The sequence below is a fragment of the Macaca thibetana genome, chromosome 5 (assembly GCF_024542745.1).
Source record: "Macaca thibetana thibetana isolate TM-01 chromosome 5, ASM2454274v1, whole genome shotgun sequence".
NCBI lineage: Eukaryota > Metazoa > Chordata > Mammalia > Primates > Cercopithecidae > Macaca > Macaca thibetana.
In genome coordinates, this window is record NC_065582.1 from 119933972 (window position 1) to 119954506 (window position 20535).

At 37.2% G+C, this 20535-nt stretch overlaps 2 protein-coding genes across 3 annotated transcripts in view; one reads left to right on the forward strand and one right to left on the reverse strand.

The window, feature by feature from the left end:
• Positions 1 to 20535, forward strand: part of STAP1 (signal transducing adaptor family member 1) — a 48991-nt gene that overhangs the window by 5683 nt on the left and 22773 nt on the right. For both annotated transcript variants that reach the window (XM_050792456.1, XM_050792457.1), the window contains exons 2-6: positions 6843 to 6914; positions 11128 to 11241; positions 12938 to 12994; positions 16993 to 17159; positions 19250 to 19378. In XM_050792456.1, coding sequence (XP_050648413.1) covers positions 6843 to 6914; positions 11128 to 11241; positions 12938 to 12994; positions 16993 to 17159; positions 19250 to 19378 — 539 coding nt within the window. The remainder of the gene's footprint in view (positions 1 to 6842; positions 6915 to 11127; positions 11242 to 12937; positions 12995 to 16992; positions 17160 to 19249; positions 19379 to 20535) is intronic.
• UBA6 (ubiquitin like modifier activating enzyme 6) overlaps positions 8020 to 20535 on the reverse strand; it is a 119859-nt gene continuing 107343 nt past the window's right edge. Inside the window, exon 33 of the mRNA XM_050792455.1 lies at positions 8020 to 8406. Coding sequence (XP_050648412.1) covers positions 8280 to 8406 — 127 coding nt within the window. The 3' untranslated portion in view covers positions 8020 to 8279. The remainder of the gene's footprint in view (positions 8407 to 20535) is intronic.

Genomic DNA, 20535 nt, shown 5'->3' on the forward strand with positions numbered 1-20535 from the left:
TTCAACTCAGTGCTTTTATACTTGTTTTTCCTCCCATTTAATAAATCGTTAATCCTTTCCACAACTATGTATGTTTGCTTACCCATAAAACTCCCATTTTTCCCTATTTAACTCTACCCAATTCATATCGTTCTTTTGAGATTGAACACCTCTATAATTTTTTTCAGTAGTACAATGGAGGTCTGCATGTACATACAGAGGGAATTCAATAAACCTTTACTGGTTATCAGTAATGCTAGTTTTTATACCTTATGGCAGGGTAATACTGTACTTATGAGGCTGATTAGGAAGATGAACAGAGTGGTACGCTTTGACTTCAGGGTTTTCTCTTATATTTTTTTCCTCCAAGAATCATACAGTCCTGGAGGTGGACTAGACCTTAGAAGCCATACTTTAGTAAAATTACACAAATGACACTTTGGGAGGCTGAGGCGGGCGGATCATGTGAGGTCAGGAGTTCGAGACCAGCCTGGCTAACATGGTGAAATTGTCTCTATTAAAAACACAAAAATTAGCCAGGGATGGTGGTATGTGCCTGTAATCCCAGCTACTTGGGAGGCTGAGGTGGGAGAATGGCTTCAACCTGGGAGGCGGAGGTTTCAGTGAGCAGAGATCGAAATCACACCACTGCATTCTACCCTGGGCGACAGAAGACAGAAGGAGACTCCATCTCAAAACAAACAAACTACACAGATGATCAAGTTCTCAGAACAATATGCATTCTCTACATTCCCATCTCCTCCTGCACTCTTCCTCACCTGCTTCCTAGCTCCAAAAAACAGGATAGCCTTGATTTACTCCTTTCATTGCAGAGGTTTACCATTAATGCAGGGTGGGGAAGCCTTAAAAAGAGTTGGTCTGATAAGCAAAGAAACAAACCAACTTGCAAGACAAATTTTAATTGTTTTGTTATGTAATTATAAGTCAGATCTGAGAAAGTTCAAGTATTTTTTAATAGAGTGAAACAAACTAGTCACTCCCGTATGGTTTTTACAGAACAGCTGTCTGATCATAGTGCTCAAGCCAGATTTCTCAATGGATTCTTAAATCTCTTTATTTGAGAAAACACGAAAGGGTGATTTTACATAGGAATGACAACAGGTTTCATTATTCTGGTTTACAAAATATTTCCTCCTTCTCATACATATTGTCATTGAAAGAGACCTGTGTTAGAAATTTTTAGATACTGCTATCACACCCACACATACAAAGCACCACATGGAAGAAGTATTATGTGACTAATAAAAAATGCAAAGTTCTTACCAATAATGTGAGTGTTGAGGCAATGCTCTTCTTTTACTTTTCTTTTCTTTTTTTAAAGTGTCTAACATTTATTAAATACTTGCTATGTCCCAGGTCTTAGGTGCTTTACATACATACATTATTAGTCCATTCAATTATTTAACAACCCTATGGAGCAATAGCAGGAGGTGGGGTTGTGTTTATGGGGTACTCCTATTTTTGGTCCCTTAAAGTGAACTCTCATATAGGAGACACAATAATAATTATTATTATTCAATGTCTTTTGATATATTCACAAACTTATACAACCATCACCAGTATCTAATTTCACAACATTTTCATAATTTCAAAAAGAAGCTCCATAGGCAGTCACACCCACTTCTCTTCCCCCAAACCCAACTGCTTTTTTATTCTTTTTTTTTTTTTTCGAGACAGAGTCTTGCTCTGTTGTCCAGGCTAGAGTGCAGTGGCACGATCTCTGCTCACTGCAACCTCCACCTCCTGGGTTCAAGAGAGCCTCCTGTCTCAGCCTCCCGAGTAGCTAGGATTACAGGTATCTACCACTACTCCGGCTAATTTTCATATTTTTATAGATACAGGGTTTCACCACGTTGGCAAGGCTGGCCTCAAACTCCTGACCTCAGGTGATCTGCCCACCTCAACCTCCCAAAGTGCTGGGATGATAGGCATGAGCCACTGCGCCTGGCTCTCTTCCCTCTCTTTCCATTTTTTATATACTCTTTTATTAGAATTTTTCTTCTCCCAAGTTTGAAGCCAGCCAGTCACAGAAATCACACAAATGAAGATCAGTTAGTTACTTTTATTATTGACAAATTATCAACGTGTAGTTTAGATTTAAGGCCAAAGCTGTGCTAATATGTTACTCTAGATTTGGATATCCTTGAGCTACATCAATTCACTGACTCAGATTAAGAACCACAAGCCTGAACCTCTTGGTGGCCCTTTACCACATGGCAGGGAACACAGCAGTATGCTCCCTCTCTCCTGGTAGACTGAGTTGAGAGAGAACAGGAAGGGGCTGAGTTGAGCTTGCTGCCTCCCAAACACACCTATTACATACTCAGTCCTACTCTCTGCAAAGGAGATAATTCACCCTGGCCGCACTGAGCAGAATAGATAAGAAAGTAGGCTGGACATGGTGGCTCATGCCTGTAAGCCCAGCCCTTTGGGAGTTTGAAGTGGGCAGATCACTTGAGGTCAGGTGTTAGAGACCAGCCTGCCCAACATGGTGAAACTCCATCTCTACTAAAAATATAAAAATTAGCCGGGCATGATGGCACATGCCTGTAGTCCTAGCTACTGGGGAGGCTGAGGTAGGAGAATCGCTTGAACCCAGAGGGGAGCAGGTTGCAGTGAGCCAAGATCATGTCACTGCACTCTAGCCTGGGCAACAGAGTAAGTGAGACTTCCATCAAAAAATAAAATGAAATAAAAATAGAGTAGATTAATAGATTAGAAAGTATAAGAAGGTGGTAGAAAGACAGGTAAAGGGATACTGTTATAGCAATAACACTTTACATCCTATATAAAAAGAAGGAAAGAAAAGACTTTGGATGGGGTTGATATTAAGATGTGTTTTCTTGTCCTATTCAACTTCTTGACTCTGAGATGTATCAGGTATATATTGGGCATCTCAATTTCAGACAAGAGAGAGAATCCCTTTGCCTAGTTTTATAACTGCTTCTTTGAGGACCATTTATTGGCTGATCCTCCAATCATATGCCCTTTTGAACTGTTCTTTTCAATGGTAATTTGTTCTTGGTTCAAGAGGCATCAGCAGGTTCATTACATGTTATAAGCAGTTCTCAACCTGGGGGAGGACAGAGTGAAAACACAGCAGGGCTTGAACAAAGATATATTGTCCCAAATTCCAATGTGCCCCTGAGGTTGACTGCTGCAGTCACACTACCAATTTGTTCAAGTCTTAACCGTATGTACCTCTCTTTGAAATATGACTTTTCTGCTCATCCTACAAAGAGGCTGAATCTATTTCTCTAATCTTTATTCTATTTTTTAAAAATTGAACTTATAGCAAACAATAAATTTCTACCCTTTGAATCTGGATTGGGTTATGTGACATGTGTTGGTAAATGTGACACAAGCAGAGGCTTAGAATAAGCTTGCCCATTGGGTTTTGCTCTCTCTTTTTCCTGGGAATCCTTTTGCCAGCTTGTGTCAAGTCTAGGCTAGCTGACTGGATAAGAGAGCAGATAGAGTGAGACTCCAGTGGTCCGTCTCTTCCCCGTCATTCCTGCCTTCCCAGCTAAGACCCTAGACAAGTAAGTGAGGCCACCTTAGACCATTCAGCCATAGCCAAGCAAGCCCAGAGCAGAAAGGTCATCAGCCAACCATAGAATGGTGAGAAAGAGAAATAATTTGCTTTATTTTAGTCCACTAAATTACAGGGTGACTTGTTACATGGGAGAAGCTAACTGATATACTATCTTATTAGCCATGAAGACAAAGAAAGAAAAGAATTCTACCAAAAACATAAGAAAAAAAAGGTGATTGTAGTTCAAAATGAATTTAATCTTGAGCTTCCTGGTAGCCAGGGAATTAAAAGCAAGATTGACTTATAGAGTTGTCACTATTTGAGAAAATAAGCATATAAATTCTGAGGAGCTGACAAACATACTGGTTAAAAAACATAAAGGATATGTCAATATTGAAGAGACACAAAATACCATAAAACAAAGTTTCTTCACATGCACAATAAAAGAGAACCCTTTATATAACTTTCTTATATTAATCACCAATATATGTCATGATGGTTCAATAAGTTGTAAAACATCAGCTTATCAAACCATAAAGGAAGGAATGATTAACATGTTTATTAAAATAATTGGAATTTTTAAAAACACACTTTTGGAAAAAGTTGCATATGAAGGTAAATCTTTAGATGTGAAAGGATTTTATTTTTAAAACTTACTTGTCATTCTTTTGTAATATAGTCACTCTTTGTATTTATTTAAATAAATTCACTTGAATGAAATGGGAGTTTGACTAGGTTATTTACGTACTTTAAACTTCAAAAGTCATATTTCTGTAGAATCCAGAGTAATATGAATGTATTAATAATTAAATATTCACCACATGAATAAGATTTGGATTTTAAAGTTCAGCTTTGATGGTGTTAAATTATCAATTTCTCACATTTTCTTGATCTGTCAATAATATGTACTATTTATTGAATCCCAACTATGAGCCATGTACTCTGCTAAGTGCTTTACATGTATTAATTCATTAAATTCTTTCATCTGTCCTAGAAGGTAGATACTATATGCTTTTCTTATCCTGGGCCCTTCATTGGTCCATCTGACATGTGTAAGCTTCCACTGAAATTGCATAAAAAGTCCTAAATCAATGAGGAAAGTTTTAGAAAATGAACTATTTAAACACAAATCAAATTACAGTCATGAGTCACTTAACAATGGGGACACATTCTCAGAAATGCATTGTTAGGTGATTTCATCATTGTGTGAACATCACAGAGTATACTTATGCAACCATAGATGGTATAGCCTATTACACACCTAGGCTATATGATATAGCCTATTGCTTCTTGGCTACAAACCTGTATAGCATGTTATTGTATTAAATACTGTAGGCAGTTGTAAAATAAAGGTAAGTATTTGTTTATCTAAACATAGCAAAAGAGAGTAAAAATGTGGTATAAAAGAAAAAATGGTATACCTGTATAGGACACTTACAACAAATGGAGCTTGCAGGACTGGTAGTCTCTCTGGGTAAGTCAGTGAGTGAGTGGTGAGTAAATGGGAAGGCCTAGAATATCACCAGGTACAACTGCAGACTTTATGAACACTATACACTCAAGCTACACTAAGTTTATAAAAAAGTTTTTCTTTCTTCATTAACAAATTCATCTTAGCTTACGGTAACTATTTTACTTTATAAACTTTTGTCACTTTTTGACTCTTTTGTAGTAACATTACCTTAAAACAAAAACACATTGTACAGCTCTACAAAAATATTTTCTTTCTTTATATCCGTATTCTATTAGCTTTTTATATTTTTAAAATTCTTTATTTTATTTTTTTACTTTTTAAGCTTTTTGTTTAAAACTAAGACACAAACACATACATTAGCCTAGGCCTACACAGGGTCAAGATTATCAATATCATTGTCTTCCACCTTCATATCTTATTCCTTTTTTTTTTTTTTTTGTGATAGAGTCTCGCTCTGTCATCCAGGCTGGAGTGCAGTTGCATGATCTCGGCTCATTGCAACCTCTGCCTCCTGGGTTCAAGTGATTCTCCTGCCCCAGTCTCCTGAGTAGTTGGGATTACAGGTGCACATCACAATGCCTGGCTAATTTTTGTATCTTTAGATACAGACGGGGTTTTGCCATGTTGTTCAGGCTGGTCTGGAACTCCTGGCGTCAAGGGAGTCACCCACCTCAGCCTCCCAAAGTGTTGGGATTATGGCGTGAGCCACCATGCCCAGCCCCAGTGGATGGCCTTTGGGGTAATAACGCACATGGAGCTGTCATCTCTATAATAGCAATGTCCTCTTTAGAATACCTCCTGAAGAATGCGCTTGAGGCTGCTTCATAGTTATGTTTTTTCAAAGTAAAAGTAGTACACTCTAAAACAATGATTAAAAGTATAGTGTAGTAAGTACCTAAACCAGTAATATAGTCATTTATTAATCATTAACAAGTATTATTTACTGTACATAATTATATGTCATATATTTTTGTTTGACTGGAAATGCAGTAGGTTTGTTTGCCATCATCACCACAAACACCTGAGTCATGCATTGCGCTACAACATCATGACAGTTGATAGGAATTTTTCAGTGCCATTGTATCTTATGGGACCACTGTCATATAGGCAATTTGTCATTGACTAAAAGATCTTTTTGTGGCACATGATTGTATATCCTTATCTGAAACTTTATACTAAAATAAATTTGAGAATGATTTAATCAAGTGGTGGCATGGGCCTGTAGTCCTGGCTACTCTGGAGGTTGTAGTGGGAGAATTGCTTGAGCCCAGGAGTTCAAGGCTGCAGTGAGCCATGATTGTACCACTACACTCCAGCCTGGGTGACAGAGCCAGACTCAGAAAAAAGAAAGAAAAGAAAAGAAAAAGAGTGGAAAGAAAGAAAGAAAGAAAGAAAGAAAGAAAGAAAGGGGAAAGAGGAAAAGAGAAAAAGGAAAGAAAGAAAGAAAGGAAAGGAAAGAAAATAAAAGAAAAAAGAAAAGAAAAGAAAAGGAAGGAGGGAGGGAGGAAGGAAGGAAATTAAATGTTAAGCCTAAGCCAGGCATGGTGGCATATGCCTGTAGTCCCAGCTACTTGGAGGGGAAGCTGAGGCAGAAGAATTCCTTGAGCCCAGGAGTTGGAGAGTCCACCCTGGGTGACATATTGAGACCACAGAACCTATCTCAAAAAACAAGAAGAATTAAATGTAAAATTAAGCTATAAAATTAGAATCATCCAGGATAAAGAAGTCTTCTTATATCACACAAGCAATTAAGAAAGTTACAAAGAGTAATATTATTAGAAAAATAGTTGAATATACACTAATGAAATAAGGCTTATGATTTCTTTCCCACAGGAGTATGAGCATTACTGGACGGAGTTGAGAGGAACTACACTTTTCTTTTATACCGACAAAAAGAGTACAATAGTAAGTAAACACGTTCAGCTGATTCCATTGTTTCCCAATACAACCTTGTCACATAGCATATTATTCATTTTGCATTTTCTGTCATCCAAGAATAAAGATGCTCTGCTAAAATTAATTCAAAAAAGAAAGTTTAAATCTGTGAAGGCCATCAATGATGACAGGAACAATGGCAAATTTTCCTGGGCAATTCAGAAGAAGATATTGACTCATGTTTTTTACTTTTCATTCTTTTCTTTCTGATTCTGATAACTTAGTTACAAAGTAAAAATTTTTAACAAGACATATGCACATATATTGCTTAATACCAAGTGATAGCTTCAATTTCTCCCATTTTTTATCTTGCTATAGCATGCATTTATAATTGGAAAGGAAGAAAACGATCTCCAGAGAATGCAAAGCCACTATTTAAGTTTTCTGAAAAGACAAAAACATATTTCACAAAGCAGGACTTCTAAGGGCTTAAACATGAGAATAACAATAAAGGGATTCTGAGATTTATTTATTCATATTAATTTCAAATTCCGATTGTATGTTTCAGTTCTTCCAGGAATAAGATATAGCATTTTAGTGGCAAATGCTTACCTACCTTGGAACACTATATTTATAAGAGATTTTCTGAGCCAGTAACTTGATTAAATATAAACATTCTGGATCTGGATATAGTAGCCCATACTTCTTAGAACATCATTATTAGAAGCCAACATCTAATGAAAGAGACAGAAAAATAACCCGTGTAATGTAGAATGTTTTCAAATGCCATAATAAATTTTACAAAATTAATTCCTCTTTTGTGCATTCCAATTTCCCACTGATGTCCATAAATATAAAAAAAGCTTTCATTCTAACCTTTTCTAATGCACAGTAAGTGAGAGAGCTAACAATTGTTGCTCACTTACTACATGGCAAGAGGCAGTAAAGCTTAGTAATCAAGAGCCTGGTCTCTTCCGACAGCCTGCCTGGGTGTTTGTCCTAGCCCTGCCACTGTTAACTGCAGAATCTTGGGCCAGTTACCGACCTCTCTGTGTCTCAGTGTTATCAGACAGGAAACTGGTAGAAAACAGAAGACATCTCAAATTGGGCAATTTGAAGAGAATTTAATGAAGTTTTAATAAATATGCAAAGCAGTGAGCAGGGTGTAGGAAAATTACAAAGATAGTACAAAACCCTGAGGCTAGCAAAAGTGTCCATTACCACATCTAGGATTGAGAGAAAAGAGTGGGAAAGTAGTGAGAATTGTATGGAGATGACTGCCTTGAGGAGAGTATGATCTTTGATTGAGGGAGCAACTGCGCAGGGTAATAAATATCCACCCTCACTCTTCTGATCTCCTGCCACTGTTCTCCAGTGGTCCAACCCAATAGGAACTCAAAGGGTACGGAGCTCCTTGATGTTGTCCATACAGGTCTCTCTCCAGATGCAGAGTGTTGGGTGGTGAAGGAATAAAAGTGAATCTAAAAGGGCAAACAAAAGATCTCCAACACAGTCTTCAAATCTCTAAAATTAGAATAAAAATAGTAGTCTATTTTATAAGGTTCTCAAAATAACTAAATGAGATAGCACATGTAAGGACCTAAGACAGTAGCTGGCACATAGTAAGCATTCAGGCATTTTACATGCATTGTCTAATTTAATTCTCACAACTCTGCAGAATGGGTGCTATTTTAATTCTGGCTTTATAGATGAGATTAGTGAAGTTTAAAGATTAAGAAATTGTACAAGGTCAGACAGGAAATATGAAAGGTACAGTCCAGGTCTTCTCCTAAGCCAGCCTTCTTCATCACCATGCCATAAAGAGATTGTTATAATGAAATGACTCAGAATTCCCCATCTACCAATTTTTGTTAAGAGTATACAGACCTTTTGGGAACTTCTTAAAGTGATAGTCTCAGAAGAAAGCACTGGGATAGACAAGGTGAGAAGTGTAGATTTTTATCTTACAAAAGGGAAGAATTTAAAGCTGCCTTTAAATATTTGAAAGGCTGTCAGGAAGTCGTGTGAAAGGGTCACTGAATTTGTTTCATGTTACTCCAGAAAGAAGAGATTAGGAGCAATGGATGAAAATTGGAGGAAAGCTGTGGCTTAATACAAGAAAAAATTGGCTAGTAGGCAGAGGTGCTCAGGAGGCATGAGTTCCATGTTAGAGATGTTTGAACATAGACTGGATGACTAATAAAAGGATACCCTGGCATAGATGCCATCAGATGTCAGTGAGGTTAGACAGATGACGTTTAAGCCTCTTCACAAGATACAAATAACAACACAAAGATATGACTTCCTTTCTTCTAATCAATGGATCAGGCAACCGCACTCCATCTAACTGCTTCCTCTTCCTCTGTTGCTTCCTCCTTCGTTGCAGCAAAACTCACTGAGCTTGATCTAGACAATCCCTCAGAAAAAATATTTGTTTAATTTTAGATTCTTTCTTCCCTTGTGCCTCTCCTTCCATATTTTAAAAATAAATAAATTTTTATTTTTTTAAATATAAAATTGTTTATTATGTACAACATGATGTTTTAAAGTATATATACATTGTGGAATGGTTAAATTGAAAATAACTAGGCCAACTGAAACTTACTCTCAACTTCATCAATATAGAAATAGCTTTGGAAAAAAATTACATATCTATTTTTATGTCCTACTTTACTCAGAAAAATAAGACTTACAAATATACAGTAAAATAAGTTATATTGGGCACAGTTGAAAGAAATGTAAAAAGATAAAAAGAACTCAAGAATGAGGCTAATTTAGTAAAAATATATATATCATAAAAACCCTACTATACTTACTACAGGTGGTTCTTTCTACCACTAGAAGGCAAGCCTGTTGCATATAGAGAATGGAAATTGACCAGTTTCTCAGAACAAATATTTTTATTATCTTGGATAGGATAGGAATTTCTTAATAGGAATGCCATAATCAGTGGTGTGTAGTAAATGTTGAATAGTTTTCTGGAAAACAGTATGAATATATATGTACATAACCTTGTTATAAATATTACTGATATGAACAATGTATAGTACACAATTAGAAAAATACACAATAGTCTTTATTGTAATGTCCATACAGACAATTCATTCTCACAGAATGCTTTCCTTGATTTTTGCCTAACTTTTGCATTGGTAAGCAACTGTCAATGTAATTCAATCATAATTTGACATATGGAGATTTAAATGGTATTTAAAATCTATTTCCATAATAAATGCATTATGATATTTGACATGAATATTGTCTAATATTTTCATTTACATTAAAGAGTAAAAACAAAGTAAAACAATAATGTATGTTAAAACATCATGTATTTATTAAAATCAATAAATGTGAGCAATTTCTTTGCTGAATTGGAAGAATATTTTGTCAATTTTTGTTCTATTTACAGTGAAACAGATTCAGACACAACAAACCTATCTCATCTGCATATTAACATTTTTTCCTTTACTTTTTAAAGTCTACCCCAGGGGCCAATAATCTGGATGATGGGCCAAATCTGGCCTATGGCCTGATTTTGTTCAGTCTTTGAGCTAAGAATGTCTTTATATGTTTAAAGTGCTTCTGAAGAAAAAAACAAAAACAAAGAATGTGCAACAGGCTGTATGTATGCCTGAAGTAGGTACTGTTTGGCCTTTTGCAGAAAAAAAGTGCCGCCCCTGGACATCAACAAAATAATAAATCAAGCTTGATTTGTAAGGTTTACCAATTTCCATGGTGTAAAATACTCCTACCATGGCTGATTTCAACCTATCACTATGACCTCACTGAACATGTAGTTGGGAAGAAAAGCACAGTAGCACAGTATTATATGGTATTTTCACCATACAGAAATGAAGATGTAAATAACCTTAAGAACATACAGAACAGTAAAATATAGAAATACAATTAGAATGTAACAAATTTTGTTTTAATTACTTTTGCTTTGAATGTAATTTATTTACTGGTATGTTTATATAATTCAATTTTTTAAAATAATGGCTGTGTTTAACAACCTGCTTACAAAATTCCTGAAAATTTAACAATTGGCTTTTGCAAACCTATGTGAGCCAGGTTCAGCACACCACCACATAATACATTTCCACATGTCCTCTGGGATTAGGAAAACCAGGGTATCATACAAAGTACTAATCAGTTGAAAGGAAGCTATTACTTATTTTGCTTCCTGCTAGAACTAATATGTATTACCCATGAAATAATGTAATGTGATCTTCCTTTATCTTTGCAGTATATTGACAAATTAGACATAATAGACCTCACATGCCTTGCTGAGCAGAATTCAACTGAAAAGAATTGTGCGAAATTCACCCTTGTTTTGCCGAAAGAGGAAGTACAACTGAAGGTGAGTAAGGAGAAACAGTAGTCTGTAAAGGGTTGTGGTTATAAATAACATTCTTCACATCCAGTGGCTAAAGTAAAGAGAAATTGTAAGACAGGCTAAGTCTTATACTTTGTTAATATTTTTTGCTTGCGTCTGGCCAAGAGCTAGTTTTCTGAATTGGAATATAAAAAGACATGGTCACTTGTTTAGCATACAAGCACCACGAAACCCGATACTCCTGCGCTCTGACAAAGTCAGGGATCCCACCTGGTGTGTGTTAAGGTTGTTCTTGAATCAGCATTCAAAATGAGCCAATAAAAGTCAACCAGTAACTACAGTAATAACATAAAGAGAACAACATGTATTAAATAAGATATACTCAGAGACTTTTCCTGGGAGATTACTGACTGACCTTGAAAAGCACTGGTCTAAGCTTTAGTGTAATAGGAATCACCTGTACTAAGGAAATAGGACCCCCATTCCCCAACCCAAAACCTATATTTTAAGCAAGCTTCCAGATGATTTGCAGATATGATGGTGAAGAGCACAGGATTGGTGTCGGATACTTGGGTCTGAATTTGGGCTGTTTTATTCATTCATTGTGATTATAGGCAAGTTACTTACCCTTTTTGTGTCTTTGTTTCTTCACTCAGAAGTAAGTCTTTGCTCAGATGAAACCCCCTCATCAAGGTCTACCTGGACCACTTTATTACAGTGGCAACCTTTTCCCCCTCTCCTACCCTCTAGTTGCACTCCTAATCTCTCTTACCCTTCTGTACCTTTAATTTTTCTCATTTCTTTCTTTTTAACACTATAAAATTTACTATTATGTTTATTATTTATTGTTCCTTGCTAGACCCTAAACTCCATGAGTACAAGGATTTTTGTTTCGTTTCCTGATACAAACCAGTGCGTAGAATAGTGCTTAGCACTTAAAGGTACTTAGTAAATATATGTTAAATGAATAAATCTGTAAAACCATCAAACAAGCAAAAATAATAGGACCTTTCGCCAAGTTGTCTTGAAGGTTAAATCAAGTAATACCTGTGAAGTGCTTAGAATGGTAGCTACCACTAAAAGTGTTCAAAACATGTTGGCTGCAGACTTGACCTTCCAGGTTCAAGCAACTTTCCCACCTTAGCCTCTCAAGTACCTGACACCACCACACCAGGCTAATTTTTTGTATTTTTTGTAGAAACGGGGTTTCACCATGTTGCCCAGGCTGGTCTCAAACCCCTGAGCTCAAGTGATCCTCCCACCTCAGCCTCCCAAATCGCTGAGACTACACACATGAGCTACCAACCCTGGCCTGGTATTGTTACTGGTAATAACAAGTAATAGTACTTACAGCTAAGAATTGGAAGTTTCTACTTCCAAATTTGGTTGTCCTGAATTTAAAGCCAGTCCATTTTAACTGCTAATGGAGAGAGTCACTGTGAATTGACATACTGCAAAAGTAAGTTTTCTAACATTTAATTTTTTTGAGTAAATTCGTACATGTTCATTTGTTTTAAGTAAGCAAACAGATTACAGCTATACATATTCTGACAAAAGAAAATAGTATTGAAATATTTCACAAAAAATACACATTAGTAATTCTAAGCCAAAAAAAGAAAATGAATTATTTATTTTAGGCTCAGCCATAATTATTTATTTTATGCTCAGTCACTCATGTGTTTCCTTCTTTGGCTTTATCTGTTTTTGTCTTCAACTTTAGACAGAGAACACAGAAAGTGGGGAAGAATGGAGAGGCTTCATTCTTACAGTAACAGAGGTAGGAAGCTCACTGCTTTTGATTGATTCTTTTTTTTTTTTTTCCAACAAATATCTGCCGAACACCCTATGAACCATGCAGAGTGAAAGTGGCTGAAGATATAGCAATTGAAAAAGATAGACCTAAACTCTTGCACTTACTTATGAATGTTATATTTTCATCAGGTGGTGGAGAAGGAGAAAGTAAACAAGTAAACAGATGATCATTTCACATTGTGATAATTGTTATGAAGAAAATAAGGCAATTCGCTAGGGAGTAACAGGTGGTAAAGGAGATCTATTTTTTGGTCTTATCCATTTGACTCATTGGTCCTTTGTATATTCTGATATTTGTAGCTAATACAGCATGTTTGAAAATATTTTCCAACTTCTTTGTTTGTTTTTTTTGAGATGGGGTCTCACTATGTCCCCAGGCTAGAGTGCAGTGGTATAATTTGGCTCACTGCAACCTCCACCTCCAGAGTTCAAGTGATTCTCCTGCTTCAGCCTCTCAAGTAGCTGGGATTACAGGCATGCACCATCATGCCCAGCCAATTTCTGTATTTTTAGTAGAGACGGGGTTTCATCATGTTGGCTGGGTTGGTTTGGAACTCCTGGCCTCAAGTGATCTGCCCGCCTCGGCCTCCCAAAGTACTGGGATTACAGGTGTGAGCCACTGCGCCCGGCCTCCGATTTCTTTTTTATTTATTTAATACATATTTATAGAATAGTAGACAAGATGAATTTTATAAATAACATAGACAATGTAACAGGGAGAGACGAGAAAAATGAAAACTCACCTTTAAACGTTTCTTTAGTGAGTCTTAAAGCAACAGGATACTTACCTGTTCAATTCTGTGGTGTTTTATCAGAGGCAAATAGTAAGATCTACTGCTTAGAGTTAACTCTTGCAGTCAGATAATGTCCGTTATTTTAAATAAAGCCACTGTAGCAATTGCCTTGGAAATATGAGGTTCTTTGATAACCAGCCTCCCAAGGAGCACCACGTTCTCTAGTAATTTAAAAGGATATAAAAACTGTGTTTGTTAGAGTCAGTTAAACACAGATTCTATCCAAAGCTAGTTTCTAAGTAAGCCATCGCAGTCATCTGAAATAAGCAGTGCACTTTACCAAGTTGATGAATGGAACTTCTTTACTTCAGCCAGTAAAAGGTAAAAGTTAGAGGTTCAACTACTGTGTAGGGAAGCTATGTGAGGCTAGAAAAGTGGACCAGTTAAAGATGTGAAGAACATGTTGACTTCTGAGAGGGAGAGGAAGAAATCCTGGAGAATTGCACTCTTTCCCTCTGTTGTTGAAAGTATCACTGTGTGGTATGGTGCTTCCAATATGGGGTATAACTATCCCAAGGGTATATGTGACTAAGTGTCAAGGAGTACACTAAAAACACTGGCAAAAACTTGTTGCATCTTCCTGGTACACTAAGTACGTATAAAGTTTTGGCTAAACATTTTGTTTTTAGTTTCTTTCCTGGAGTAAGAATAAAAAGCATTATTTTTATATTAAAACACACACATAAATAAGTAACTGAATATAAGATAAAATTTATGATAATTTTTTTTTTTTTTTTTGAGATAGAGTCTCATGCTATCATCCAGGCTGGAGTGCAGTGGTGAAAGCTTGGCTCACCGTAACCTCCACCTCCTGAGTTCAAACAATTCTCCTGCCTTAGCCTCCCGGGTAGCTGGGATTACAGGTACCTACCACCATGCCCGGCTAAGTTTTTTAAAAAATGTTTTTAGTAAGAGATGGGGTTTCACCATGTTGGCCATGCTGGTCTCAAACTCCTGACCTCAAGTGATGCTCCTGCCTCGGCCTCTCAAAGTGCTGGGATTACAGGTGTGAGCCACCATGCCCAGCCTATGTGAATTTTTAAGAGAAGACAAGTTGCCTCAATTTTGTACTCTGTAAATGTTGTTTTGTGTTATGATTCCAGATCACGGCATATGAACAATTTACAGTATGTTGTTATTAGGATAACTTTAGTAGAGAAGTGAGAGCAGCTCAGACTGTATGTAGTTGAAAGCATGGAGACATTACTTTTGAATCAAATAAACCCCATTTTGGGTCCTGGTTCCATAACTTACTAGCTATGTGACTCTGGATTAGTTATTTAATCTTTCTGAGCTTGATTTTTTTTTCTATTTGTATTAGGCCATTCTTGCATTGTCATAAAGAAATACCTAAGACTGGGTAATTTATAAAGAAAAGAGGTTTAATTGGCTCATGGTTCTGCAGGCTGTACAGGAAGTATGGTGCCAGCATCTGCTCAGCTTCTGGGAAGGGCCTCAAGGAGCTTTTACTCATGGCACAAGGTGAAGGGGGAGCAGACATGTCACATGGAGAGAGTAGGAAAGACAGAGAGTGGGGAGGAGGTACCACACACTTTTAAATGACTAGATCTCACAAGAATTCACCCACTAACATAAGAAAAGCACCAAGCCATGAGAGACTCATCCCCATGACCTAAACACCTCCCACCAGGCCCCACCTCCAACACTGGGGCTAATTCAACATGAGCTTTGGTGGGAACACATATCCAAACTATATCACCATTTGTAAATTGGGGATAACAATACCATTTTTTTTTTGAGATGGAGTCTTGCTCTGTCGCCCAGGCTGGAGTGCTGTGACTTGATCTCGGCTCACTGCAACCTCCGCCTCCCAGGTTCAAGCAGTCCTCCTGCCTCAGCCTCCCAAGTACCTGGGATTACAGGCACATGTCACCCCAAATTTTTGTATTTTTAGTAGAGACGGGTTTCACAATGTTGGCCAGCTGATCTTGAACTCTTGACTTCAAGTGATCCACCTGCCTTGCCCTCCCAAAGTGTTGGGATTACAGGCATGAGCCACTGCGCCTTCCCGTGTAACAGTACTTTCAGCATTTCTGTGAGGAGTTGCAATACAACATGTACAATGCTTGAGCTATATTAGCCAATTAATAAAGATATGTGCTTCATTAGGTATTTTTCCCCATTATTTTATTTTTTCTGGTATATATGGAAATTGTTTTACTGGTTATTAGCTTAGTTATCTAAAAATGTCTCTAAGCCCTTTTTATTGTATATCCCTATTAGTAAATGTTTATGTAAATTTTATATGTACTTGTACACATATTCAAACATATATAATAATACAAATTAGTGAAATAGTAACTTAATAGAAAGTGAAGTTATAATGTTTTCTTCCCATACTCTAATGAACTTTCTTGTATACCTCCTGGAAAGCATGCACCCTTCTCTGAAGATAAAGGTGATAATCACATAAGGCTGCCTCCAAATACAGACTTGCTAGTGTTACGTACAAAAAATATCCTACCATTCAAACTACACCTTTCAAGAACACAGAACTGGTCATAATAAGGTCAAAATTGGAGGTATGAATATAAATCAGAAGGACATATATAGGTGAGTCAATATGAAATACATCTCTAGGAAAGGTAACAACCACCACAAAACCAACGAATAAGTAGAAATATCATAATTCTAACACGTGAATGAATGTTTGAAACACACCACAGACACAAAATAGAGACCTCTGACTGCCGCTCTTCAGTCATCTAATGAACAGTTCCATTTGAATCCCATGTTGCCAGATAGCTGGGGGAAATCATTTCAGATTACTTATGAGAGAGTAAGGTACCTTGAAGGTGTTCTGGAACTTCCCTGGCATTGATGAACTAGTGAGCTCAGAATGAAAAATATGAGGTTTGTTGTTACTTGAATTAGCTTTTAGTGCAAGGTGGGGTATTCTTTGCTTTGGGGCCAAACCAAAAGATTCCTTGGAAGAAGGGTAGGCACTCTGTGCAGATTGTAGTTGGTGCAGAGGCAGTTCTGAGACACCCACCCTAGACTAAAATCCTGTTTCTTATTACCTTATTCCCTACTCACTCACCTCTGTCAGGTAACTGCAGTCCTGTAGGATCAGAACAGGTTCATCTTTACTAAAGTTGTAAGTTATTAAGCTGTTTTCTTGCCTGCCTACTCTTTTAATTGGTTTCAGCTGTCAGTTCCCCAAAATGTGTCACTCCTACCTGGGCAAGTAATTAAACTACATGAAGTCCTAGAGAGAGAAAAGAAAAGGAGGATTGAGACAGAGCAGAGTACATCTGTGGAAAAAGAGAAGGAACCAACTGAAGATTATGTGGATGTACTGAACCCTATGCCAGCGTAAGTGCACAATGAACTGCAGTTTGTTCATTCAATTGTTAAAACTAATTTCTAATTATCAAGGAGAGTTAGCCACTTGCTCTTGCTAAGCCAGGGACAATATGCAGTCTTGGGGATAAACTGTATATCTCTGAGTACATGCCACATTTCCTCTTCTATGTCATGATGAACAAAATGCAGATTTGAACTAACCATCTTACCACACAGGAAATCCCCTCCACCCACATCTTTAGAACAAATAGATACTCTTTCCAGAGCTGACACCTAAATAAAAACTCTATGAAGAAGGCAGGAAAAGATACTTTTTCACTATGCAAACTCTATGATTGACTGATTTTCTATGATAAAATTATACCAATAAATTTTCAATATCTAGAATGTTCAATCCAACCGACCAATTAGTGAGTAGTCATCGAGCTTGTACTTTGTCAAAGACCTTGTATAAAATGTTTAAGGTACTGGAAAAATAAAGAGGTGCAGAAAATGCTAAATTCACCAACGTCCTACATTTATTTTTTATATTATTGAAAAGATTCTGAGCTCTTTCCTCCAGGAATCTTGGTGTTGTTGTTAGTAAAATTTGTCCTGGTACCCTGTTTGACATCAGGTTCTGTTGCATACTCTATCTGTGCTACAATCACTGAAACCTGACAACCATCATTTTTACCTGAAACCACTGGCAACTGATAGATTGACTAAAAGTCACACGGACTGCTAATTTTTCTTTTTTCTCAATAAAACAAGTAATATATGTTTATTACAAAAAAAAGATTAAAATCATTCCTTGTTCCACCACTCAGAGATATTTGCTATTAACATTTTCGGGTTTTTTTTTTTTTTTTTTTTTGAGACAGCGTCTCATTCTGTTATCCAGGCTGGAGTGCAGCAGCGCGATCTCAGCTCACTGCAATCTCCACCTCTGGGTCTCAAACAATTCCCATGCCTTGGCCTCCTGAGTAGCTGGGACCACAGGCGCCTGCCATTGCACCTGGCTAATTTTTGTATTTTTGCAGAGATAGGGTTTTGCCATGTTGCCCAGGCTGGTCTTGAACTCTTGAGCTCACGTGATCCACCCGCCTTGGCCTACCAAAGTCCTGGGATTACAGGTGTGAACCACCATGCCCAGCCTTCTACCAGATCTTTTCTATGAGTTTTTTTTTTTCTATGAATATAACTATATATTTTCTTGACTACGATGTACAGGTGGTTTGTATAAGTTGAACAATGGTTAAATGACTTTTTAACTTTAAGATGATGCAAATGCAATACGCATTCAGTATAAACTCTACTTTTTGAGTACCCATACACCATTCTGTTTTTCACTTTCAGTACAGTATTCAATAAACTGCAGGAGACATTCAACATTTTATTATAAATAAGCTATGCATTAGATGATTTTGCTCATCGATAGGCTAATGTAAGTGTTCTAAGGATTTTTAAGGTAGGCTAGGCTAAGCTATGATGTTCAGCAGGTTATGTGTATTAAATGCACTTTCAGCTTATGATATTTTCAACTTGGAGTGGGTTTACCGGGATATAATCCTATCATAATTCAAGGAGCATGTGTATATTATAAAAATGAGAAGTGCTTTTTTTATTTTGCACATAAAAATAACAATGCCATAGAAAGACATATTACACCAAAAGAAATGAGTGCAAACATATGTAAATATCAGTTGTTTAAAACTTAGACCATACAAGAGAAACATTTACAGATGTTTTGTATCCCTGAAAGGAAACTCCCAATAAATATTTATCCAAGAACCTACTTATCAACTGAGACTGGGGATACATTGTTAATTCTTGTTGGTAATGATGATCATATACTGATCAGTAGATAACTTTTCAGGTTCTCTTTGTATAAAAAGGCTTTGGAAGAATTAAGGAAGGAAGACCTTAACGTTAGCATACACAGAGTGACACAGGCTTGTAATAATAGGTCATTGTAATTACATAATTGGAATAATCAAACCAGAAGTTTTAAGAAAAGTTAACAACTGCAGCTCTCAAAGTTATTTTGGTAGTATTTTTTCAAGTAATTATCTTTGTCAGTTAAAAAAAAAATTCTGTTTTTTATCTTACCTCTGTAGATGTTTTTATACAGTGTCCCGGAAAGAGGCAACTGAGATGCTCCAGAAGAACCCTTCTTTGGGAAATATGATCCTGAGGCCTGGTAGTGACAGTAGAAACTACTCCATCACTATCCGGCAGGAGATAGAGTATGTTTAATTTTTTTTTTTTTTAATGTATGGAATTTTTAAAAGCATGGTATCACTTAATACAAGTCCAGATCAGCACCTGCTATGTGTTTCATTGGGGCTAAAAATATGAACATAAGTGGCCAGGCATAGTGGCTCACGCCTGTAATCCCAGCACTTTGGGAGGCTGAGGCAGATGGATCACGAGGTCAGGAGATCGAGACCATCCTGGGTAACACAGTGAAACCCCGTCTCTACTAAAAATACAAAAAAGTAGCCAGACGTGGTGGCACGTGCCTATAGTCCCAGCTACCCGGGAGGCTGAGGCAGAAGAATTGCTTGAACCCAGGAGGCGGAGGTTGGTGAACTGAGATCACGCCACTGCACTCCAGCCTGGGCGACAGAGCAAGACTCCGTCTCAAAAAAACAAACAAACAAACAAAAAAAACACAAGAATAGGAGGGAATGTCATAAAAGCAATGCTAAAGACTGAGCCAATGCTAACATTGGCAGGGAAGAAGAAAGAATAACACATTATTTTGGTCCTGGGTATAGTTGTATTGTTCATTCATTCAAGTCAACAAACATTTATTAAGCACCTGCTATATGCCAAGCAATATTCTAGGCACTGAGAATACGGCAGTGAAAAAAACAAACATCTCTGTTTCGGTTTGAGTTGCCTAGCAATAAAAATATAAAAAGGAAAACATCCCTGGCTTCAATCTTCCATGAGTTACAATTTTGTAGGGAGACAAAGACTTAAACACATAACTAAAAATATGTAGCAATAAGGTCTATAGAGTAAAATAAAGCAGGATGAGAGAGACGGGAACCCTCAGGGGTGATAAAGGGAGCACATTTTTATGGTTGCGGTTGTTTTAATACAGAGTGGTCAAGGAAGACCTACTTTATTAACTGATTTAAGCAGAGAGCTGAAGGAAGTGAGAGAATAAACCCTACCTATATCTGGGGCAAAAGTGCTCCAGGCAGCAAGTGCATATGCTTTGAGACAGAAGGATGTTTGACTTGTTCAAGAAAAGAAGAAGGCTGCTGTGACTGCAATGCAATGACCACAGAGAAAAGTCTTAGGAGAGGAGATTCCAGAGGTGGGGGTAGGGACACATCACTCAGAGCCCTACAGATCATCGTAGGGACAAGGGTTTTACTTTGAATGACAT